The sequence below is a fragment of the Thalassophryne amazonica genome, chromosome 7 (assembly GCF_902500255.1).
Source record: "Thalassophryne amazonica chromosome 7, fThaAma1.1, whole genome shotgun sequence".
In the NCBI taxonomy this organism is placed as follows: domain Eukaryota; kingdom Metazoa; phylum Chordata; class Actinopteri; order Batrachoidiformes; family Batrachoididae; genus Thalassophryne; species Thalassophryne amazonica.
Window position 1 is genome coordinate 9495044 of NC_047109.1, and position 26953 is coordinate 9521996.

The window sequence follows — 26953 nt, forward strand, 5'->3', positions numbered from 1 at the left end:
ACAGACGTCTTCTATCCTCGAGCCTGCCCACACGTCACCTTTGTGTATTGACTGCTATCATATTCTGAGATTGTCTGTATAGTCGTTGTGCACATTCACAACATTAAATTGTTACCTTTTGGCTCATCTATTGACCGTTCATTTGCGCCCCCTGTTGTGGGTCCGTGTCACTACACTTTCCCCAACAATTCCACAGGTGAACGGGTTAATTGGAAACAGTGAGTGTCATGATTGGGTATAAAAGGAGTATCCCCAAAAGGCTCAGCCGTTCACAAGCAAAGATGGGTCGAGGATCACAACTTTGTCAACAACTGCGTGAAAATATAGTCCAACAATTTAAGAACAATGTTTCTCAATGTTCAACTGCAAGAAATTTAGGGATTCTATCATCTACAGTCCATAATATAATCAGAAGATTCAGAGAAGCTGGAGAACTTTCTACACGTAAGCGGCAAGGCCAAAAACCAACAATGAATGCCCGTGATCTTCGATCCCTCAGGCAGCACTGCATTAAAAACTGGCATCATTATCTAAAGGATCTTACTGCGTGGGAGCAGGAACACTTCAGAAAACCATTGTCAGTTAACACAGTTCGTCACTACATCTACAAGTGAAAGCCATACATCAATCAATCAATCAATCAATTTTTTTATATAGCGCCAAATCACAACAAACAGTTGCCCCAAGGCGCTTTATATTGTAAGGCAAGGCCATACAATAATTATGTAAAACCCCAACGGTCAAAACGACCCCCTGTGAGCAATACACATACATCACCAACATCCAGAAACGCCGCCGCCTTCTCTGGGCCCGAGCTCATTTGAAATGGACAGACGCAAAGTGGAAAAGTGTGCTGTGGTATGATGAGTCCATATTTCAAATTTTTTTGTGAAATCATGGACGTCGTGTCCTCTGGACAAACGAGGAAAAAGAACATCCCCAGCTTGTTACCAGCGCAAAGTTCAAAAGCCAGCATCTGTGATGGTATGGGGGTGTGTTAGTGCCCATGGCATGGACAGCTTACACATCTGCGATGACACCATCAATGCTGAAAGGTACATCCAGGTTTTGGAGCAACACATGCTGCCATCCAAGCAACGTCTTCTTCAGGGCTGCTTATTTCAGCAAGACAATGCCAAGCCACATTCTGTACGTGTTACAACAGCGTGGCTTCGTAGTAAAAGAGTGCGGGTACTAGACTGGCCTGCCTGCAGTCCAGACCTGTCGCTCATTGAAAATGTGTGGTGCATTATGAAGCATAAAATACGAAAACGGGACCCCGGACTGTTGGACAACTGAAGTCGTGCAATTAGTGTCCTCAGTTCCCAAACACTTATTGAGTGTTGTTAGAAGGAAAGGTGATGTAACACAGTGGTAAACATACCACTGTCCCAGCTTTTTTGAAATGTGTTGCAGGCATCCATTTCAAAATGTGCAAATATTTGCACAAAAACAACAAAGTTTATCAGTTTGAACATTAAATATCTTGTCTTGTCTTGTCTTTTCTCTTGTCTTATCTTGTGTACTCAACTGAATTTAGGTTGAAGATGATTTGCAAATCATTGTATTCTGTTTTTATTTACATTTTTCACAACGTCCCAACTTCACTGGAATTGGGGTTGTATTCAGTGGCTGAAAGAAGTAGTTTTCTCACATTTTGTGTTGTGAAAGTGTAGGAACACGGACCCACAACAGGGGGCGCAATGAACGGACAATGGAGGAAGGTGAATAACAAGGTTTACTATTGTGAAACGAGCACAATGAATACAACAATCACAATTTGGGGTCGAATCCACTGGTGTCGTGTGGGCAGGCTCGAAGGTAGGAGACGTCCGTCTCAGTCGAACCGAAACCACCCAGATCTCCTCTGCCACCGAACCCTGGAAATACTGGAACCCCCAAGTCCCGAATTCCCAGGTGGCCACTGCCTCCGCTCGTCGGATCCGGTACTGCTGGCGGGAGAGAGCAACAACACAGGCGTGGATGCGACAGCACCCAGTAACGGAGAGGGGAGAAGCCGCCTCCACCTCTAGTCACAATATGGCAGGCAGGTGAGTACTTATCCAAGCAATTTAGCTTTCAGTAATCAGCTGTCCTGAAAAGGTTTAACAAGTCTTTTAGCTAGTTAGTCAGAATAGAAATGCAGAGAACGTTACCTCAGTCTAAAGGCGATATCTCGGCACTGAGGTGGAGACGCCGTCCTCCTGATATACCTCTGTGCTGAGTGGAACAGCTGTGTCCAGTGATGGGTGACAGCTGTCACCCAGGCTGCTCCCATAAGGCAGCAGCGCCCTCTGGTGCCTGGAGCCCGCACTCCAGGCAGGGCGCCCTCTGGTGGTGGTGGGCCAGCAGTACCTCCTCTTCAGCGGCCCACACAACATTTTGTGTCCTTATAGTGGCATTAATTAGCTTGTTAGCTCTGCTCCTTTACACCGCGCTCCTTATAAATGAATTATACAGTGATTTAATCCATTTTGGTTCTTCTTGCATGAAGTGATAAATGTTACTTTTTGCCGGTGTGACTTACTTACATTGTTTTTTATCTTTAAGAGGCATTTTTGGACCAGTACGATTTATACGATATTTTACCGTTTCCCATAATCCCCCGGCGCTTCCCAGAATGCACCGTGGCGCCAGCAGAGTTCTGGTATTTCAAAGCCATGTATGCAATGGCTAGTGACAATGTGGATGGCGCCGATTCAGCGCGTTCACGGGCGATTATGATGATGACACGTTCTCTCAAGTTGAGAGGGTTATCTAGAGGAGGTGTAGCACCTGTGATGGACTTCTGCTGTGCCCCGATGTTGTCTTCACAAGCTGTGTTTACCCTGAATCAGACTTCTGCTGAAACCAACCTCTCGCGTGAGACACGGACCGCGAGATGGTGTGAGATTCACAACTGCGAAACAGCGAATACTCCAGTACCACTTATACTCTGGAAAATATGATATTACAGTTTTTACACAGACCTCTGATGGCCTAAACTGTAGTGGCTGTATCTGACAGGAAGGACCCACCTCTTTGGCGCTCTTGATCTTCTCCAGAAAAGTGTGCAGCTCCTTGGTTTCTGTGTAGAGAGCGCGGCACACTGCCTGGTAGTGACTGGGGGCGTCGGACCGACTGGGCAGATGAGCCGTGCAGAGCTATGAGACACACAAAGAAACAGACTTCAGGTTCAGCTTCACTCTACATCACTGCATTAAGTATTTACACAGAAACACAGTTACATGCTCAAACCTCAAGAAGTGCTTCAGGTGATAACACAGAAGTGAATGAGACTGAGCCACATGATCACATCATGTTTATGCCCATTTCTAATTTTAATTTGGGTCAACTTAATTCATTTAGGTCTGACTAACTGAATTTAATTGAAACTTTGATCCCAGCTATTATATAAAAGACTTTTTAAATACAATTAAATCATTACAATGTGCTTCTAATTATATGCTCTTTTATAATTACTAGTTTTTGTTTTTAATTATTTTCAGTATGTAGTCAGCTCAGGTCCAAAAAATACTTGGAAAGTGACTTTAATTATTTGTCTTTGTAGACCGTCCACAATGGAGTTAAACAAAGTGAAGACTTTTAGCTTTAAGTCAAAGGGTTAAAAAAATATGGTATTAACCATTTAGGAACTACAGACATTTAGTTTTAGTTTAGTTCAGCTTTCAAGGGCCATAACTAATGGTACAAACTAAATGTAACAATTCATTTTTAATACAAATCCTCACTTTTACTGGCAGTTTTCTTTAGACAACTCAGGGGATGAACACATGAACATTTCCAAGTTAATGAACAGGTCTTTGACCTCATTAAGAAATACAAACAGTGTGGTACTTTGCAGTAAATCTGTGTGGAGCAGGTCGCTCTCAAAAACACAGTGATGATGCAAGATGGAGACAAGTGAGGGAAGCCACCCAGACAGCTCTGAAGGAGGAGTCGGCTTCTGTGGCTGTGATTGGTGATTGGGGGAAACTATACAGAGAAGGATTTTCTCCAAAAGAAGATGCAACATTCCAGAAAATGTTTGCTGGAAGTGACGTTTGAAAAATGTGGATATCAAGACTTTTGCTTTTGCTGTTTCAGTGGGTAGATGCACACTCTCTAAGGGCCCTGTCCCACTGGCGTTTAGGAGGATTTGCGTATGGATTGCGCACAAAATTGGCTCATATTCGCTTAACATCCGCAATATGCGTGAAACATGCTTGTATGAGTTGCCCGACACCTGCACAAGTCTGCAATTATCCGCAGAGGCATGTTTTTCCGTTGCCAGGATTTTTGAGCTGCACAAAATTTTGGCTGCAGATGACATCTGCCTTACATACTCCATACATACTCAATACATACACAAACATACTCAAGCTATGAGCTGTATATTCGCCGCCATCTGCTGATATCCGCAACTGACAGGAATTTGCGGCTTGGCAGCGGACTGGGACAGTGTGTAAAACGGATATTTTGCGTGCCCATCATGTCCACATCACAAACTAAAATAAGTTGTAGCGACTGCATACAGATTGGCCACGAATAAAGCGTTTTTATTACGTCTGCTTTGCATCTGATTTGCGGCGCATGCAAATCAGATGCGCTGTGTTCACAGCTGGATGCCGTTCTTTGTTCTACCGACTGCCATGCGCTCTGCGCTGGACGCCGCGTATATAAAATAATTATTTAGTGGCAGATTAATCATTTTATTCTGCAAATTGGCTGTTGAAAACGGCTCTAATCACCTCCTGAATCACAGAGGAAGCTGCAGCTGGGCCGTTAACGGTTAACAAGCTGCGCATTTTGAGCCATCTAAAAAGGTAATTATTTGACTTGTTTACATTGTCAAGGCTTGATAAAACAGTTGCATGTTTTTTCTTTCTTGTCTGCAGCTGTTGCAGTATTTATTCTTATGTTTATAACAGATTTATCTTCTTGTTATAATCGTTCAGACGAGCTGCGCCTCTAATGCGATCCGCTGATGTAACTGTTCACTGCTTCTTTACTCCAATCAACTTGTCCAAGTCCAGCAATGGCTCCAGATGCTGTATTGTTGGTGTGAATAGTGATGCCGAAAGGAGTGAGTGCGCTTCTTTTATGACCACAATGCAGATGCCGTGCACGCGCAACACGTGCACGATGCATTCATAATACACCCATAATACTGCCGTGATAATCTCAATGCATCGGATCCGTTTCCTCACTACATGCGTTATATAACCGTGATTGTTCACCATATATTCGCTATATATTACTATATATTATTAATATATACATAATTCATACTGGGACATTTGTCATTTTTGGCCATTTTTGTTGCGGACGACAACGAATCCCTGTAATTTGTGTACTCAATTCATGCGCAATTAATCCTCTCCCCAGTGGGACAGGGCCCTAAGTTAGTAAGGATGACACAAAAGCATTTCACTTTGGATGAAGAAGTATGGTTTAAGTTCAAGTCAATCTTTGCCTCATCTGTCTACCTTGAGGATATCTCTGTAGCTGTGCACCCTGCAGACATCTGCAGGCTCGTCTTCTGCCTCGTCCTCCTCCTCTGTGGCCTCGTAGCCTTCATCGGGGCAGGCATCCCGCGCGGCCACGCCCATGTTGGTCATGAGGTCAATGAGTTGCTCCAGAGGAGGGCTGAGCTCCCGCTCCTCATTGTCCTTCAGCCCGTAGTCCAGAGCTTTGTAGATCGTGACGCCCAGAGACTCGATTTCCTGCAGAGGCGTCAAGAAAAAGTGTCTTAAAGAATGAAAAGTCTTTAGTGTTCAGAATCAGGAGTCGTCGTTTGGAACAGATTTTGTAAAGTTAATTTTAATGAAAATGTTCCTGTAGGTGTGAAAGGTAGGTCGTCAACATTTCACATATTAAATCCAGATCAGGTACAGGTGATTATAATGTGACATTAAATAAAAATATTAGAGAGAAAAAATAAATCAGAGACTCAAAGTCGGGCCACTGCTTTTTCACATCAAAAGGAGTCGGCTGAGGGGATTCAGGCATCTTGTGAGGATGTCCCCTGGTCGTCTCCGGAGGTCTTCTGGGAGGACGACCCAGGGAAGACCCAGGACATGCTGGAGGGATTATAGTTCCGAACTGGCTTGGGAATGCCTTGGGATCCCCTGGGAAGAGTTAGAGGACTTGGCCAAGGACAGGGAAGTGTGGGATGAACCACTTGGTCTGTGATCTGAATCCAGCTAAACACCAGAAATTGAATGCATGGATGAATCAATACTACAATGTGCCTGATGATGCACACACAGTTACACACACATTTGCAGCAAAAAAGTTAGACACCCCTGGATAATTTACAAATTTTATTATTTATGGCATAAAAATGTAAACAAAAATTAAGCATCTTCTTGCAAGATTTGAAACATTCTACTATTTAATCGCAACATTAAAACAAATCCCAACAACAGAGATGTTCAAAGTGTGGGTCGCAGCCCCTAGTGCAGCAGATAAGTGAAAGAATCATTCAGTATCAAATTTGGTATAAATACATCTGAGAAGTCCTTTTCTACAAAGAAGCTGTTTGCCACATGAAATTAACATTTTTGGGGGGATTAACATTGATGTCATTGTTTCATCTGTTCAACAGTCCATTATGGAAGATTCCTGTCTTCATTCACTGACATGGGAGCAAAGCAAACTCCATGACAGAGAATCTCTCTGTGTGCTACCCTTAACTAGTTTAACCCACCAGCCATTGCGGTTTACTGAGGTGTGACCATTGCTCTGCACAAGCAACTACTTGGACCCATAGGTAAGAGTTAGGTAAGCAGTGAGGACTAGAATTCATCCAAAGGACATGGCTGACTTTAAAAACAAGGGAAAACATTCAGTCCAGCTAAAAAAAAAAAAAAGAGAGAAATACTCCGGGAAGTTAATTTCAAGTCCACAGTACAATATTTAACAGGTACAACATTGAAATAAACCAAGATTGTGGAAATATATGACAAAAATACACATTTCTGGGCGCCATCTTGAAAACAATGCCCGTCATCTTGAAAAATGAAGTGGCTAATGGTGTTTTTGTAAAAACTAGACCAAGAAGTGCCATTGTGCCAAATTTGTTGCTTCTACCACAAAATGAAAGATTCTTATTATTTATGCCATGTAATGTGGAGTTGCGTCAGGAAGGGCACGTAAAAACCTGTGCCAATTCAACATGCAGATCCACCTTGGATTTGCTGTGGCGACCCCGAGTGCAAACAAGGGAGCAGCCGAAGGGACTTACTATCTTCTGCAGTACTCTGATGGGCCATAAAAGCATGAGTTGCCATTGAAAACAAATAAATTTGTGTTGTGTGTTGGGGGGGGGGGTTGCCTGGACAAGGTTGGGTTGTTTTGTGTTTATTTTCCTTCCCAGGTGATTTGGGGCTGTTCTCTGAGGAAAATGTGCTGCAGAAGAGTCTCTCTCCTCTGTTACGATGATTGGCTGCACCTGTTGCATTGTCATGCGGCTCTCTATCAGGACAATCCATGACACCTGTGATGTTCACGTGCAGATCTGAGGACTTCCAGCTGGTACCAATGTAGTGATGAAGAACTACATTTAAAGCAGCAGTGAGTTGGATAAGATTGCCGGAGAATACGACCTTGTGACGACCGTGTGGGGACGCTGAGGGCCGTTTCAGAGTCTGACATTGCGCCTGTGAAGGAGGACGAGGGTGAGAGGCAAACGTTGTCAGCACACGACAGAGGTGAATATTCTGAAAAGTTTATCCGTGAATGTAAATTGGCGTTTATACGCAGCTATAAGTAATTATTGGTGGAAATTGTTTGGCGTGCTCCTCACGGCAGTGGCGTGCGGATTAATGATCCTCCACTAGCTGTGAGCAGCAGCCTCTTTGAACTAAGTTTGAAACCAGACCTAAACGTGTAGCTGATAAGTTTGCCTCTAAACAATATTTCGTAGTAATAAGTGTTGAATAATCTCATCTCTGTTCCTTCTTCACAGAGTACAGTCTGGGAAAGTCACCTGGGGGGGGGGTGTTGGCGGAACTCCTGTCCTGAACGTTCGGACTCCGACTGCTGAGACGCTGAGAGAGCGCGCCGCCTTTTCACCTCACCAGAACTTTAATTAATTAGTATTTTATGTATAGCACAAAGGGAGAAAAATAAAGGTGTTTTCTTTTTGGAACTGCTTCTGATTATTCCATGCTGGGTTCAGTCAGATACTGGACCGCTCCTCAATCCGGATCTTATCCATAACAATTTGTCTCTTTTTTCCATTTTGTAAGTTTAAGATGATTCAAAATGATTTAAGATGATTTGATTCAGTACAGTCGCTTTTGTCCAAATATTCCACAAACCATTTTACAATCAAATGAAACAGGAAATTGTCACATCACAAGTATGAGATTTAAAGAAAACATGCCAAATCAATCTCTAAAATACACTTTGTATTTCTATTTCAGAGGAGATTTTGTGGATTTGAGGGCCTGTCGCAGTTGGTTACAGAATTCAGTCGACCATGAAAAAAGGTAGTCAAGCGGGATAAAACCAGCATTGCTAAAGGAAAGACAAAAAACTAGACTGGGAGATCACACAGGGGATTATTCTGCAGGCCTGAGCAGCGTGAAAAGATGGGGAGAGCAACAGACTGCACATAAACAAGAGAGAGAAGAAGACACTGACAAAGACAGAAGAAAGGGGACAGACATGGCTCAGAAACCCAAATGGAACACGAGCAGAGAAAAACCATGTCATTACTGACATGATGGATGGAGGTGAAGAAGGGCAAGGAAAGGTGAGAAACCAGGAGAACGAGTGCAGGAGATTGTTTGAGCCACATCCACTGACATATGATGCCACGCTGTGACGGCACCGGCTCCTCCTCATTTATTGAACCTGCTCATCCGTTCTCTGCACTGCAGGACCTTGAACTTGTGGAACCGAGCTCATTTTTTTCAGGACGACCCTTTTCAGCATTGATGCTGCACTTGAACCACTTCAACACTCCAAAATTCTGTCTTGATAGCAGGAAAAATGCAGTGCTGTAATGTAACAAAGTAGAAATACTGTACATTGTGACTGTAGGGGAAACCGGGACACGGTGAATATGCAACAGTAACATACAAATAAATTATTTAAAAAATCATACATTGTGTGTGATTTCCGGATTTATTTATTTTTTTAGATTATGTCTCTCACAGTGGACATGCACCTAAGATGAAAATTTCAGACCCCTCCATGATTTCTAAGTGGGAGAACTTGCAAAACCACAGGGTGTTCAAATACTTATTTTCCCTCACTGTATATCTGCAAAACTACATATATTTTCAGCAGTTATGCCATATTTTTATGCATAAAGACATCCCCCTTATAAATTTTTTGTTTTGTTTTTGGATAGCAGAGTTGTAGTCTTACACACCTCTCGGCAGCTGCTCTCCCCCTGCCATCCCCTCATTACCCCATCCCTGTAGAGACGGTGTCTGCTCCCAGACCACCATTAACCAGCAAAAATCTATTTAAGCATAAAAATTCAAAAAGAAAAAATAATATAGCACCTTCAACTGCACCACAGACTAAAACAGTTAAATGTGGTCTATTAAACATTAGGTCTCTCTCTTCTAAGTCCCTGTTAGTAAATGATATAATAAATTGATCAACATATTGATTTATTCTGCCTTACAGAAACCTGGTTACAGCAGGATGAATATGTTAGTTTAAATGAGTCAACACCCCCGAGTCACACTAACTGTCAGAATGCTCGTAGCACGGGCCGAGGCGGAGGATTAGCAGCAATCTTCCATTCCAGTTTATTAATTAATCAAAAACCCAGACAGAGCTTTAATTCATTTGAAAGCTTGACTCTTAGTCTTGTCCATCCAAATTGGAAGTCCCAAAAACCAGTTTTATTTGTTATTATCTATCGTCCACCTGGTCGTTACTGTGAGTTTCTCTGTGAATTTTCAGACCTTTTGTCTGACTTAGTGCTTAGCTCAGATAACATAATTATAGTGGGCGATTTTAACATCCACACAGATGCTGAGAATGACAGCCTCAACACTGCATTTAATCTATTATTAGACTCTATTGGCTTTGCTCAAAATGTAAATGAGTCCACCCACCACTTTAATCATATCTTAGATCTTGTTCTGACTTATGATATGGAAATAGAAGACTTAACAGTATTCCCTGAAAACTCCCTTCTGTCTGATCATTTCTTAATAACATTTACATTTACTCTGATGGACTACCCAGCAGTGGGGAATAAGTTTCATTACACTTGAAGTCTTTCAGAAAGCGCTGTAACTAGGTTTAAGGATATGATTCCTTCTTTATGTTCTCTAATGCCATATACCAACACAGTGCAGAGTAGCTACCTAAACTCTGTAAGTCAATCAATCAATCAATTTTTTTTATATAGCGCCAAATCACAACAAACAGTTGCCCCAAGGCGCTTTATATTGTAAGGCAAGGCCATACAATAATTACGGAAAAACCCCAACGGTAAAAAAGACCCCCTGTGAGCAAGCACTTGGCAACAGTGGGAAGGAAAAACTCCCTTTTAACAGGAAGAAACCTCCAGCAGAACCAGGCTCAGGGAGGGGCAGTCTTCTGCTGGGACTGGTTGGGGCTGAGGGAGAGAACCAGGAAAAAGACATGCTGTGGAGGGGAGCAGAGATCAATCACTAATGATTAAATGCAGAGTGGTGCATACAGAGCAAAAAGAGAAAGAAACACTCAGTGCATCATGGGAACCCCCCAGCAGTCTAAGTCTATAGCAGCATAACTAAGGGATGGTTCAGGGTCACCTGATCCAGCCCTAACTATAAGCTTTAGCAAAAAGGAAAGTTTTAAGCCTAATCTTAAAAGTAGAGAGGGTGTCTGTCTCCCTGATCTGAATTGGGAGCTGGTTCCACAGGAGAGGAGCCTGAAAGCTGAAGGCTCTGCCTCCCATTCTACTCTTACAAACCCTAGGAACTACAAGTAAGCCTGCAGTCTGAGAGCGAAGCGCTCTATTGGGGTGATATGGTACTATGAGGTCCCTAAGATAAGATGGGACCTGATTATTCAAAACCTTATAAGTAAGAAGAAGAATTTTAAATTCTATTCTAGAATTAACAGGAAGCCAATGAAGAGAGGCCAATATGGGTGAGATATGCTCTCTCCTTCTAGTCCCTGTCAGTACTCTAGCTGCAGCATTTTGAATAGTCAGTCACCAGAGTTGCTAAGCATGTGTGATCAAGTCAACAAACTGAAAGCCCATTTTGGATTTCAAAGTAAGTGCCTAAACAATTTAAATTTAAGCAAAAACGAAAAAAAAAAAATTAAGATGGCTTTTAATACCTAGTGGTGCTGTTACATGTTTTGTTTTTATGTGCTCTTTTAACTTTATTGTATGTGTGTTTTGCATACTTAAAGTAGTGGGGGGTCAAGAGGGCCCTGGTTGGGATTGAAGGTTTTTAGCCATGCTAATGCTCCCCAGAACCATTTCACTAAAAAAGGACCTAAGTGACATAGTGAGGTGCAGGAATGTGAGAAGCAAATAAAGAAAAATGTTTAAAACGGCGTGGAGGGTCAAGGTGGCTCAGGATTTTTTTTGGGGGGGGGGGGGTCAAGAGGGCCCAGGTTGGGGGTGGGGGAACCTAAATGACATGGTGAGACAGTGAGTAGCTTCACTCATTAATGTCTGGGACATAAACATTATTTACTGTTGCTGAAAATGACACTGATCATTCAAAAAATCTATCGACCTCGAGAATACAGAAGTTTCTGTTCTTGATATTCTACTTAGCAATGATATTTTCATGAAAAACCCACATGTATCTACCAAGTAAAGCCTACAATAGTTTGTCATTAATGAATATAGTACCTTCATGTCAAGACCTTCATACACCCAAGCTATTTTGAACAATGGTGTACCACATACCATTGACATGATATATTTACATCAGCCTATGGTGATGTTCAGTCCAGTGTTTGTAGGGCTGGGTATCGTCTAGGACAAGCCAATTCGATACGATTCTCGACACATAGCTCACAATTTGATACGATTCTTGATACATAGCTCACAATTCGATACGATTCTCGATATAGTGCAGCTCGATTCGATTCGATTCCGATATCGATATTTAAACTTTAAAATTTATGCTCAAAGCCATTCAATCAACAAAACCAACCAAATATATTTATGTTCAATTTATTGAACAATGATACATTAAGTAACAGTAATAATAACTGTAACTTTAACAGAAAAATAAAGTGCATTTGGTTTAATGCTTTTAACATATGAAACCAAAAAGGGCCCATTTTTAACATAGATAAAAAAAAATAAAGTGCATCTATAATGCTTTTAACCAAACATTGAAAACCATGAGTGGTGTCCACTCAGCTTATTAAAACTCCTGGCTGAAACATCAGTATTGAACATAAATAGAACACAATGTTAAAGAACTCCTCTCAGTAATGTGGACTTCACAGATGTCACTCTACTCCATTATATTTTTGTGTAGAAACAGTAGTTGGTCAACATGCTCTGGGTTAAGTGCACTTCTCTGTGCAGTGACTATATCTCCTGCAGTGGAAAATACTCGCTCTGAAGAGACACTAGTCCCTGGAATACACAGGTAGGTTTTTGCAAGACGTGACAAAAGTGGATACTCGGTCTGGTGCTCTTTCCACCAGCTGAGTGGATTGCCACCTACAAGGGACATGGGAGCAGTTTCTTTGTATCGAGTCATTTCCTCCTCAGCGCGATCCTGTGTGGTTCTATGTCTCGCTGCAGTACCTGTACTGTATGTTTGACCAAGAAGATCAGCCAGACTGCATGATGACCTTGCTCTCTTGGTGGGTGGACCAGTAGAGATGTCCTGCTTGTTGTCATCCTGCACTAGCACGTCAGCGGGGTCTGCTGTCTCCGTTTCAGCCTGTCCCTATAGAAGTAAATCAGAAAGAGAAAAAGCAGGTTTAATATAACTTGTGTTTTGCCATTATTAAATTCACCATTCTAATTTAACATAATCTGCCAAATGTGTATTTTCCCCAACTTTAGCATTATAAAAGTATCCATTATAAGCATTTTCTTTTTAACCTTATCATATGACGTATGTGACATACACAAAAAATATTTTTTATAAGTCAGTAACTTAGTGATAATTTAAACGAAGATATTACCTGAAATGGTTGCTGGATCCCTCCTGCCTCTGCAATGACCCTCATGTAGATGTCCTGGCGTTCATCATCGGAGAGGAAGGGAAGTGCCTTGAATCTTGGATCCATAGCTGCACACACGTATAAAGTGTCTTTCTGCTCATCCTTGTATCTCTTGCTCAGGTCCTCACAAATGGCTGATTTTATTTCTTTCACTAATGCAGAATCAGATGGGTTTTCTTGAAGATCATGGAGGAGCTGAGCATGAAGTGGTGCCACAACTGATAAGGTTGGGATGTTTTCCTGGGACATCACAAGTGTAGCTACCTTCATGTGTTGTGTGGGCCGCTGAAGAGGAGGTACTGCTGGCCCACCACCACCAGTCGGCGCCCTGCTTGGAGTGCGGGCTTCAAGCATGAGAGGGCGCCGGAGCCATTGGAAGTGACAGCTGTCACTTGTCAACCACACCAGCTGCCTCTCATCAACCACCACATAAGAAGCGGATTACAACTACACCTCCTCGCCGAGAAATCATCTACCACTAGAGGTAATCTTCTCTGCTGTATTCTCTGAGTGTTTTTCAAATTGTGATCTGTGTGCAGCCGTATACCTGTAAAGTCTGTTGGAGATTGGATTGGCGGATAGTGAGAAGACGACGGTCTTCGTCTCTCACTCCATCCAGAAGAGGGACAAACAGGAGCTGCACGAGTGATACGTATCTGGAGGTGGAGGTTTTCCCTCCCGGAGGAATTGTGGGTAAAGGTTGCTGGGTGTGAGGACTCACACTCACTGTCATCTGTTTCTTATCTGCCAGCAGTACCAGGGCCGACAACGGAGGACAGAGACCACCTGGGGACTCAGGACTTGGCGGCTCCGGTGTTCTTCAGGCCGTTGGTGGTGGAAGCGGTGTGGGCCCCGGCTCTTCGATCATCAGAGGTCTCCTATCTTCGAGCCTGCCCACAGTCCTCTTGTGTACAATTGGCATCCAGTATTTTTCTGTCTGTATTCCGTTGTGTGCCTTCACAACATTAAATTGTTACTCCTTTTCTTATCCATTGTCCGTTCATTTGCGCCCCCTGTTGTGGGTCCGCGTTACGACACCTTCACAACATTCATGGGCTTCATGGCATCCACAATCTCCTCAGCAGATGTTATGTCTGACTCACTGAGGGTGCAGACTTCTTTTTCTGTCTTCCTTATTTCACCAGACAGTAAAGTGGCAGATATAGTGGGTTGCTGCTCAAGAAAACGTTGGAGCATATCATGAGCGCTATTCCACCTAGTTACGACATCAGTTAACAGTTTATGTTCAGGCAACTGCAGTAGCTTTTGTTTTTGTCGCAGTACATGGCTCGCTGTAGCACTGCGCCTGAAGAAGCTGGTTATGCGCCTCACTCGACCCAACAAATGGGCAACATTAGGGAGCTTCAGTGCGCGTTGTGATGCCAAGTTGAGAGTATGGGCAAAACACTTGAAATGCAACATACCGGTTAGCTCAGCTGTGACGCTCATGTTAGCGGCGTTGTCTGTGACAATAGCCGGGTTTTTGGATGCTATGCTCCACTCATCCAGCGCCGTTTTCAGTAACTCCGCTATGTTGGTCCCCGTATGGCTCTCATGCATGGCTCGTAGTAGAGAAGCTTGAATCTTCGACTGGACTGGGTTGCTTGACGTGAGGACGTTTCGCTTCAAATCACAGAAACTTCCTCAGCTAAAATTCTTGCTCTTCTTGCTCCTCACGTCAAGCAACCCAGTCCAGTCGAAGATTCAAGCTTCTCTACTATGGAAACCACCTGGACAACTGAGAGCCTAGACAGAAACATGCATGGCTCGTGTTTGTAAAACGAACGCCATTAGCTCCCAGTCGTCGGTAATGAAATGACAGGTGATCGTTACATATGACTGTGTGGCTCGAGATGTCCACCCGTCGCACGTAAGGGCAACTCTTGCAGCTGAAGTTAGCGAAGTTTTGACACGTTCTTTGACCTCTTTGTACTTCCTGGGCACAGCTATTTCAGTTATATAGCGTCGGGTTGGGATAACGTAACGTGGCTCCAGCGTATTTACCATATAGCAAAAGCCTCTGTTTTCAACCACGCAGTAGGGACGCAAATCCAGGCAGATGAAATGCACCACCGCGTCAGTAATCTTGATTGCACGTGGTGAGGTAGATGGAAACTTATACGTGGTGTTGTCCAGGTCTACAGGTTTCTGTTGTGATTTTGGTGCTGCTGCTAGCTTGTCAGCATGGTGCCTATGTAGGTGAGCCCGCAGGTTGGTAGTGTTTCCAGAATAGTGTACCGTACCATTACAGTGCCTGCATATTGCAATTGTTTTGTCCAGTCCCTGGCCTTTTTCACTGGCTTTAAAACCAAATTGTGCCCAAACATCTGCTTTTAGGGACAGCGGCGCTTCTAGAATCTTCTCGGCCATTTTGCTTATTCATGTCACTTGCACTTCCTCGCTGTGAACAGGAATGGCGCGCTGTAATACCGCCCCCTAGGGGCTGGGGGTGTATTGATATTGAATGCCAGAATATCGATATCAAATCATTTTTTTAAAAATCGATATATATCGTTGTATCGATTTTTATGCACAGCCCTAATGCTTTGCCTTAGTTATATTATGGTTGTGTGTAGTGCACACGATGTGCACCAACCCTCTGATGCTTTTTATTAATTAATAAACCGGTCAACCTCTGTACATCCTCACTCACCCACTCATCTTCAACCACTTACTCCAGTTAAGGGTCACAGGGGGCTGGAGCCCATCTCAGCAGTCATAGAGCTCAGTGCGGGGTTCACCCTGAACAGGACGCCAGTCTGTCGCAGGGCCACATATAGACAAACACATTCACAACTACAGCAATCTAAAGTTTCCAATCCACCTAACCTGCATGTCTTTGGATGTGGGAGGAAGCCGGAGCACCCGGAAAGAACCCACACAAACAAGGGGAGAACACGCAAACTCCACACAGAAAGGCCACAGGTGGGAATCGATCCCATGTGCTAACCACTATGCCACCATGCTGCCCACCTCTGTACGTGTAATTGACAAATATGCTGCATTAAAAAACAACAAGTCTAGTTATTTTCCCTTCAGAACGTGAGACCGGGATTAGTTTTCTTTATGCACATAATCACATTGTGCGTTTGCACTGTTTAAAGATTCTTTCAAATCTCGGTATTTTCTCTTTGTTTACTACATTTTGATGTTGTATTTCTGCTCTTCCCATTTTCCTCATTCTGTGGAGAGTTTGGTTTCTGCTGAACTACATGTAAATGACTGTAGATGATGGAATCCCTAAATTCCTTGCAATTGAACGTTGAGAAACATTGTTCTTAAACTGTTGGACTATTTTTTCATGCAGTTGTTCACAAAGTGGTGATCCTCACCCCATCTTTACATTTTACACAACGTCCCAACTTCATTGGAATTGGGGATGTACACTCCTTCACATCTTCCTGCTTTGGTCCACGAGGTTGTGAGGTTTTATCTCTCTGATCGTTTTGGGGGATTACCAGAAGGTTGTGAGGTTTTGTCTCTCTGACTGTTTTGGGGGATTACCATGAAGGTTGTGATGTTGTGTCTCTCTGATCATTTTGGGGGATTACCCAGAAAGTTGTGTCTCTCTGATCATTTTGGAGGATTACCCAGAAGGTTGCGAGGTTTTATCTCTCTGATCGTTTTGGAGGATTACCCAGAAGTCACCCAGGAAGTTATTTTCACTAAACTTGTTGAGCAGGCCGGTCCTGGCCTGGAATACCTCAGCTGATGTTGTATAGTTCAAGTACATACAATCACACAAGCTCTTAATAATGTGACTATACTCAACAATATCCCTTTATATTCTGGAGCCTTGAATAAAATAAATCATTACTTAGTCTTAAGAAGGACGCTGGAGAAAGGATTTAAGATTCAAGAGTTTTGTTTTATATGAATGAGCATTTATCCACACCATGCTGGCAGACATACTTGCTATCATCGCCACCGTCACCTCCTGCTCCTGTACCACCTACACGGCAGCGGGAGCCTCACTGTCACTTTCACTGTCCGACTCCGACACCACCACCTAAAGCTGTGACAAGGACCCGCAGGCGCCCCTGCCAGTCCAGCCCCCACAGCAAACATCTCTTAAATGGTTCTGCTCTTAACAGCATCATTCGCAATAACTTTTTTTTTCTTTTCCCTCAGTTTTTCTGCACCACATTTCTGTTTTTGTCTCCATTTTGTGACTCTCGTCGTTTGTCATGTTCTGCTGTGTGTTTCTCTCTCTCTCTCATGATTGCTCATCATTAAAGGTGACTGGATGGGGGGGTCTAGAACATGTGTGGGTGCGACTCCTGTAGCCTATGACAGGGCCACAATTGGATCAGGTATTATTTTTACAAATAAACCACTGGGCTTATGCTGTGTCTGCAGGCTGCAGCTGAGCTCTGTGGGCCAGCACATGTCTCTCTCCCTGGGCCAGGAGAGTTGCCATGACAAGGCACAGCAAAAAAAAGAAAACAAAAAACAGGCAGCCATGGGCCCATTATTGATCGGCCCACCGGAAAAAATCCCGGCACTCCCAATGGCCAATGCACCCCTGCCTCTTCCAGACTTCACAGTGAGGTGACCAGAGAGTGATGAAGAATAATCCAGCTTCCTGAGGGTGCCTCACTCCATGGGACGGAGAAGGTCAAGCACGGCTGCAGGGTTCACTGACAAATTTATTCTCAGTGCTTGTTTACAAAAGGTGAATAATGTTTCATGAGTTTGCAGACCGTCGCCTGTGCCGATCGGTTCCCTGCGACTGTGATAATTTCAAGTACATTGGCAGCTAGAATGCAAAGATATCGCAAGTCACAAATGGCAGTACAGTGTATCTGTTAGGATCCACTGGATCCACTGGATCTCAGTAGCCCCTCATGCCATCATATCCCAACCAAAGCTTCTCATTCATCTGATATGTAAATGGGTAAGAGGAACTGCTCACAATGTGCAACACTCAGTCTAAACTTCATCATTATCTTCACCAAGGAGCTAATGTTTCCACCAGAGTTTGTCTGTTTCTTTATTTCTTCACAGGATAACTTAAAAGGTACTGGACAGATTTCACTGAAATTTGGTGAGCCAATGGATAATGTTCCAGGAAATAAGTGAATCAGTTTTGGAGTTGACTCCATAACATTCAGTCACAGATAGTCCAAACTATACCTTTTTGGAGTCTTTATGTTCAGACAAAATAATGTGGTATAGTTCTCAATATGATTGGAGCATCTTTTAATTTTGACCCCTGTGTAATTCTTCAGTTGCCGATTGAAAATTCAAGTGGCCAGTCAGTTTTTGTCAAAACAGTCATGTCTAAGGAGTATTTGTGCTGAATTTGGTGATCTTTTACCATTTGAAAGATTTCTCTCTAATTATTCTGTTATGTGCTGCACTATTTAAAAAACAAGACCCTTGGTGCTCAGTAAATTTACAAATTGTTTACAATTGTTTACAAATTCCAGCACTAGTGTCACCTTATCACATCTTAACTCTATTTCTACCTCATTTTCTTATTTTATTGAGAGCTGAAGTAACGTGAATTTCTCCACTGTGAGATCAATAAAGTCTTATCTTATCTTATCTTAAAGAAGTTATTTTTTTTATTTATTGAGTTTACTTATTTCTTTTTAATTTAATTTTTGAGGGGTTTTTTTCACTGTCTGTTTTAATCTGTTGTTTGCTGTTTTTCCTCAGTCATTCCGTCTTCGGCAATGAAGAAAACATCAGCTGACTTTCACAGCTGCTTCATTTGTTGGCATTCATGCCGTTTAAAGCCGTGTGCAGATAACCTCAGTGAGTGCTCACGTGCTTGTGGTCTTCCAGCCCTGAGTTAATTCCACGGCCTTGCTGTCTGGTAGTGGATGTGGCTTCTGCTGCAGGACTTCATGCGCTCAAACAACAACCAGTGATTTGTCAGTTGCTGCGTAACTACTTGCTCCCGGTGCAAAGCTGCTCAGCATGGATTTGTCTGCAGAGTCTCACTTCTTCTACTTCGACAATGGATTATGTGCTTGTGAGATTCACAGCCTTAATGCTGTGCACCATCTCCAGTTCCTCCATTTTCTATAACTGGTTACTCCAGTTAAGGGTCACAGGGGGCCACAGCCTATCCCAGCAGTCATGGGGCGTGAGGCGGGGTTCACCCTGGACAGGACGCCAGTCTGCCGCAGGGCCACACAGAGACAAACACATTCACACCCGCTCGCACACCTACGGACAATGTAAAGTTTCCAGTCAACCTCACCTGCATGTCTTTGGATGTGGGAAGAAGTTGGAGAGAACCCACACAATCACGGGGGGAACATGCAAACTCCACACAGAAACACCACAGGTGGGAATCAAACCCACGACCTTCTTGCTGTGAGGCAACAGTCCTAATCACTAATCCGCCATGTTGCCAACCTCTCCAGTCATGATACAATATTAAAATGAATTTTCTCAGAAATAAGAACAGCAAATAAAAAACTTTTCTTCAATTTAAACTCCTTAACATGAGAAATGTTCATGGATTTGTTTGTTTCCAGACTCCTCACAAGTTTTGGGGCCAATTTCCACTAATGTGGGTAACAGTCAACCCTGGAATTGATGTTAAACAGTTTGTTTTTACCAAAGGTCATGGCAATATTTTTTTTTTGTTTTTTAAACTAGATGTCCACCAAACCTGGCACACAGATGCAGGTGGGTTCTGGAACTGCTCAGTCAAAATCCATGGGCGTCGGTCAAAATATGTTTTTCACTCTGATTTGCACCCAAAGGTCAATCATTGGGGTCAAGGTCATTAGGGTCATAGGGCAAGAAATCTCCCTCTGGTTTGCACCACATTTGGCACATACAGTGCCCTCTAAAAGTAATGGAACATTTGGTATTTCACACATTTTAATTTATTTATGCCATTTCAAATACAAATATACAAAAAATAAACATTTCTAAAACGATCTTCCTTAAGGGCCACTTCACTTCAAGTTGCGCATGAAGCAGAAATTGTATGCAATATATGTAAAATTGTAGCTGCCTCCAACGCCTCGTACACCTGTTGTTACAAATATTTGCACACAGCAGCGGCTGAAAGACAGCGTGTGCGCTGTGCGAGCCCATCGAATCCTCTTGCGGCAGGTGTCGGCCGAATTCCAGCTGAAACACACGAACATCTAACACATGGCATGGAACTTACAAAATGTGTGACCATTCGCACTATCATCACGAAAACAGTCAGCAGACGATCACTGTCAAGCTGGATGTGAAATCTAAGTGCCTCCACTAGTGTGGCTTTGCAAACAGACACAATGACGCATTGGTGTGTGCACTGAACTGACAGGGGATGTGTCCACCCACAGGTAGCACCTGTGGAGAGCTCTGGTTTTGGACGTCCCAGCTCGAGAACACGTACCGTGTGTGGACGGACATGAAGTAACAACTGTCCACTGTGACATGCATGTTTCTGCTTGCTGTCCTCATGTGGACATAAATAAAAACATATATTGCTGTGGCAATTGGCTGCAGCGGGTGAGCACATGCCGCGCACACTGACAGGCTGCCCCAGGTGAAACGGACCATCAGATCATAACACACAGCGGGTGATCTGAATGTCACATCACCCACATGAGCTCTGTTCCACATGAGGCGGTGTCTGTCCTGTGGCGTACCGTCCACAAGACATGCGTGTCTGGCAGGACATGTGCTCGGGGCCGGCTGGACACACTGCCAGCAGATGTGGACATGACAAGAGCGTCCTTCTTCTCATTATTGTCATTTCATGACTGTACGTCTGTGACCATGGGTCATCTACAGAGGAACAGATGGATCATACTTGTATTGTCCGCTTGATAAGAGGGATTCAATAAAATGCCGTGTTTTTATATGCTGTGTGGTTTTATTTATTTTTTTATATGTTCATGTCCCTTGATATCAGGTATTTTCTGGCACCTTTTACAGGACACTGATGGTAGCTCAGTGGTAAAGTTTCTGGCTGGCAATCAAAGCTTTTGAAAAGTGCAGGTTTGAATCCCATGGATGGCATGAATTTTTTTATTTTTTTCTATGGTAAATCTGTGTGGAGTAGAAAGCTCTCAAAAACTGAGTGACTATGCAACAAGGAAAAGAGTGAGGAAAGCCACCAAGACACCCAGACAACCCAGAGTGCCATACTGTTTGTATTTCTTCAAAACAGATGTAAATGAAGTCCAATACATATTCAGTGACTTGTCTGAAGAAAACTGGCAATAAAACTGTTTATTTACATGTATTATACCAAAGCCTTACATTACTTATGCAGCCCATTATCTTGGATTTATATTTTTAGTTCATTTATATCAAGTAGTAGAGATTTCCTTTCAGTTTGAATTTAAGGAAGGTCATTTTAGAGATTTTTATTTATTGTATTTTTTGTATTTGAAATGGCATAAACAAATTAAAACATGTAAAATACCAAGTGTTTGAATACTTTTGGAGGGTATACTGTATATGGAGGTGGAATCTGGAACTGCCCAGGTGAGGTCACATTTCTAAAAGGTCACTCAATGGGGTTACAGGTCAAAATTCAATTTATTCATTCAGATTTTCAGCAAACTTGCTACACATAAGGACATGGGTTCTTGAATTGCCACTCTGAGGTCATATTTTCCAAAGGTTAATCATTGGGGTCAAAGAAACTCTCTCCTAGTCAAAGTGACCACAGCCTACAATGACATACACCATGTAATCACCCTCAGGTCAGGTATGATCGCCTACTTATGGAAAAGTTGACCCTGTACTGAGTTGAGACTCTGTATGTTGAGCTGCCAATAGAGACAGTTTATAACTAAGTGTAACAGTTTGTCACAAATGCAAGTTTACAAAAAAAAAGAGACAGTTAAACTGAAGGGATATGATAATATCGTGTCCAGCAGTGATGACGCGACAAACAGTGAGGCATTAAGAGTTACTCACCTCCGTTAATGTGCAGGAGCTGAATTTAGCTGCAGAGAAACAAGAAAACACAGTCGTCAGTGTTCGTGTGTAAATACATACAACCAAAAATAAATAAATACATCTATATATTACAATCTGCCTTTTATCATCATAACATTTGTTCGATATTTTACGGTGATGCTTTGATGTTCTGTGATGCAGATTCTCTGAAAGTGGAATTCAGACCAGATCAGGATCCCAGTTCATAGAATAGATTCCTAAATTAAGATGATTTTAGTCCAGAGACGAGACTAAGATCGTCTTAGTCTCTGGATTGAATGATTCAGGAGCTCAAATAACTCTGTGTGACCTAAATCTAATTTCTGAGCATCCAGGGGCGGCTGCATATTACAGATCAGATGTAAGACACATGACATGGCAGAACCCAGTCCAGTCACTTCTGCAGTCCTAAACCCTTTGGACTTTTGATAGATTTATCTCATTATTTACTCAGTGGAGGTTCTGCGTCAGATGAAAAGCAGCCTGTAAGTAGCCATGAAACCAACCAAAGCCCAAATCAACTTCATCTGAAGACGTGTACCGAGTATCAGAGAGAGACGTCTAAAATAAAGCCTGACTGTGTCTTATAGCAGGAGGGGTTTCTACACGCACGGACACAGAACTGAGGGATGTGAACCCCCTCGAGCACAGTGTTTCTCAAACTTCTCCAGACCAAGAACCACTTAACCAAAAAATTAAAAAAATCTCATTGACCACCAAATGGCCCAAATATCCAAAAACAATACGTTTGTGTACTACTCCAACATTACTACAGTATTTTACCATCAATTACACTTTGCAGTCATTTTTAAACAGTTTGAAAAACACTTTTAAGGTATAATATGATATTAATTTAAAATGTGACCAGCGTGTTACCTGTGGGGATCCACGGGCCCTAGATGGGGTCATGTTTATAAAATAGGCAGCTGACAATTTTCAAGGGTGGTAATAAATTATGCAAAGTTTCTATAATGATTTTAACTAAAAGTGCAGGAAATTAAAATGAGAAAGTTTTGTGAATAACTGTATTTATTATTTGGCACATTTACATGATGTCATGTTTTGCAACTGGAAAGGCTGAGATATTTCCTTTGTTCAGAGCTTGTCTGGTCACCAGGGACTGATTAATGATCATATCAATGTCCAGTGTTCACTGTTGTAAGATAATATCACTTCTCCTAAAATATTAGTCGTGTCAAGTTTCTGTTTACACAGCATTCATCCTTGACCCAAAATATAGAAACATAAGAAACAGCAAGTGTCAGCTCTCCCCGGTTTCTCCATGATCAAAGCCATACACACGCACGCACACAGAGACCACTTAGCTTTTAATATATAGATATTTTGTCAATATACTCACAGACCACTAGGGGCCGTTCACAGACCACTGGTTGAGGACAGCTGCTTTCATATAACAAGTAAATCATCATCGTTCCATCGTAAATCTGTCCGGAGCAGGCAGTTCTCAAAAAGTGAGTTACTATGCAAGAAGGAGACAAGTGAGGGAAGCCACCAAGACTTGAATTGTGAATTGTGGTGAATGGTAAATTGTGAAGGATTTACAGTTGTGCTCAAAGTTTACATACCATTTTGGTTTATTAGCCATTTTTTTCAGAGAATATGAATGATAACACAAAAAGGTTTTTTTCACTCATGGTTAGTGGTCGTGTGAAGCCATTTATTATCAAACGAGTGTGTTTACTTTTGTAAAATCATAATAACAACAGAAACTACCCAAATGACCCTGAACAAAAGTTTACATCCCCCTGGTCTTAATACCTTGTGTTGCCCCCTTTAACATCAGTGACAGCTTGGAGTTTTTTGTGGTCTTTGTGGACGAGGCTCTCTGATGGTGAAGCTGCCACTGAATATGTCTTGGACTTTATTTACATCAGTTACGAAGAAATACAAACAGTATGGCACTCTGTGGTAAATCTGTGTGGAGTAGACGGTTCACAAAAACTGAGTGACTGTGCAAGAAGGAGAAGAGTGAGGAAAGCCACCAACACCCAGACAACCCAGAAGAAGTTATAGGCTTCTATGGCTGTGATTGTAGAAATTGTGCACAGTGCAAATTTTGCATGTTGCATCACCAGTTGTTCATGATGAAGTGGTACAGAGGAGGATTTTCTTTCACCAAAACAGATCAAATTCAGGCTTGCATCTCAGATGTACCTTCAGCAGCATTTTGGAGTGAAAAATGCATGATTTGAGGGCTTTCGACTTCAGGGGGCATATGTATGGGGGGGGGGGGGGGATTTAGTTAGACTGATCCTTTGGTCAATGAGTTGCATTTTATTGTTCATAATAACCGTCTCCATATTTTTAAGGGGGTATTTCAAAATATTTGTGCAAACACCAACCCCTAGTTAAAGTGACACCAGAAGATGCAGGGGACATGGGGGGCTTTGCACGGGCGTGTTAACAGGGTTTGGGCCCCTCAGTTGCTCCTTGCTGCTTTATTTTTGGCTTTGATCTTTTTATTTGATTTATATCATGTTTTAGAGATTTGTGAGCATTAAAGTGCATAATTTTATACAGTTTAACATAAAGAAGAAAAAATACAGTATGTGTGCAAAAGCCCAAATTTTTACACGCCGCCGTGCTCTCCAAGGTCAGAATGTCAAATCTCAGCTTAAAGACGAGTTCAAAAAATATCAACTCCAGTCTTCTGTGAGTTATAAATTAATGTTTTCTTGATGTGAGGGTTACCACAGCAACGGGAGAATAAAAGCTAGTTCTCCCCTCCTGCATGGTTGGTGGAGTGCTCCTAAAAATAGTCCATTCATTCTACAGTATGCAGACAAACCTCCAGACGTCATCATCACTGCTGTGCTTTTCAGATGTGCTCAGATGAAGCAGCTCTACAGGGCAGAGCTGACTTTTATCAGCTCTACCCTGACCAGCGGACTGTCTCCTCATAAAATACGAAGTCTGTTAGAAAAGTATCCGACCTTTTTATTTTTTCAAAAATCTGATGGATTTGAATCACGTGTGCTTGCATGAGCCAACCTTGAACCTTTGTGCGCATGCGTGATTTTTTTCACGCCTGTCGGTTGCGTCATTTGCTTGTAAGCAGCCTTTGTGTGAGAATGGGTGGAGACGCTCCTCGTTTTTTCTTTGCAAGGAAATGAAGGAGCAACTGGAGCAGCGCGACTTCATCAAATTTTGCCAGAAACTGGGCGACAGCCAGGTGGAAACCATTCGGATTATTTAGATGGCTTTCGGTGGCGATCCTCTGGGCATCACAGAGATTAAGGAGCGGTACAACTGGTTTACAGGCGTCCACACAACGGTGGAGAGCGCGCTGGAGAAATTGAAACTATCCGAGAAATTGTGGACGAGGTGGACATGCCACAACATGTCGTCCACAATTTCTCGGATAGTCACATGACTGAAAAGCCACCGAAAGCTGTCTGAATCTTCCGAATGGTGCAAGAGCTGGGCATGTCACAACATGTCCTGTGAGGCTTCATCACGGAGGCGCTGTTGCTGCGCCATCAGCTTCATGCCAATGAATTTCGCCGCCACTCTTTTCATGGCAAAATCTTTCACAGTGGAATGTGAAAAGGTCCGATACTTTTCTAACAGACCTCCTACAGTCAAAATCCACCTTTATTTTTTGAGATATACGAGGTCTATTAGAAAAGTATCTGACCTTATTATTTTTTTCAAAAACCATATGGATTTGATTCATATGTTTTTACGTCAGCCAAGCTTGAACCTTTGTGCGCATGCGTGAGTTTTTCCACGCCTGTCGGTTGCGTCATTCGCCTGTGAGCAGCCCCCTCGTTGTCAGGAAATGGCGGAATGATTTGGGCTTTTTTTCCATCAGAATTTTTTCAGAAACTGTTAGAGACAAGCAGCTGGAAACCATTCGAAAAATTTATCTGGCTTTCGGTGAAAATTTTACGGGCTTCACAGCGAATAAGGAGTGTTACTACAGCTTTAAGGACGCCCCACAATGGCGCACGGCGCGCTGCGCTCCGAGCCGCCATCGAGAGGCAGAAAACACCACATCATTTCTAAACGGATCACTGTGTGGAGCTGAGACCGTCCTGGGCAATTTCTCTGGTTATCACAAGAGCTGGACATCAGCCATTTTTCGGCAGATTTCACTTTTAACAAGAGATTTTGTCATGGAAAGCCGCGCGGAGGCTTCGCGCGTCAGGACTGATTCGCTGATCGAGCGAGACAAAGGAACACCTCCCTTTCGGAGTGCCAGGGGACAAGTTGGGACATGCCTATCTCGGCTTTCAGTGCTTACCAGCCCAGTGAGTATAAGAGAAATTGTGGAGAGCTTAAAGCTGTAGTAACACTCCTTATTCTCAGTGAAGCCCGTAAAATTTTCACCGAAAGCCAGATAAATTTTTCAAATGGTTTCCAGCTGCTTGTCTCTAACAGTTTCTGAAAAAATTCTGATGGAAAAAAAGCCCAAATCATTCCGCCATTTCCTGACAATGAAAATCCGACGAGGGGGCTGGACCACTCCTCCCACAAGGCATGCTCACAGGTGAATGACGCAACCGACAGGCGTGGAAAAACTCATGCATGCGCACGAAGGTTCAAGCTTGGCTGACGTAAAAACATATGAATCAAATCCATATGGTTTTTGAAAAAAATAAGGTAGGATACTTTTCTAATAGACCTCGTATGTTATGCAAGGGGCAATCATGTAACCTTAGACCTCCTCTGTCAGTTTTTAAAAAATTCCCATAACTCAGCATGACTTTATTTTTCAAGACCTCCGCCTGACCGGAACATTATAATTGATAGAGAGCTGGCCTTATGGCTGCTCTCGGGGTACCTCTGTGCTGGGAATGCTGTCGTAAACAAGAGCTTCCAGCAGGGGCAGAATGTTGAAAGAAAAAGGTGTGGTCTA

General features: G+C 42.8%; 1 protein-coding gene across 1 annotated transcript in view; it reads right to left on the reverse strand.

The window, feature by feature from the left end:
• LOC117513196 (protein spire homolog 1-like) overlaps window positions 1–26953 on the reverse strand; it is a 183847-nt gene that overhangs the window by 137920 nt on the left and 18974 nt on the right. The window contains 3 exon segments of the mRNA XM_034173493.1: window positions 3018–3143; window positions 5469–5705; window positions 22051–22079. Of these exon segments, the coding sequence (XP_034029384.1) occupies window positions 3018–3143; window positions 5469–5705; window positions 22051–22079 (392 nt within the window).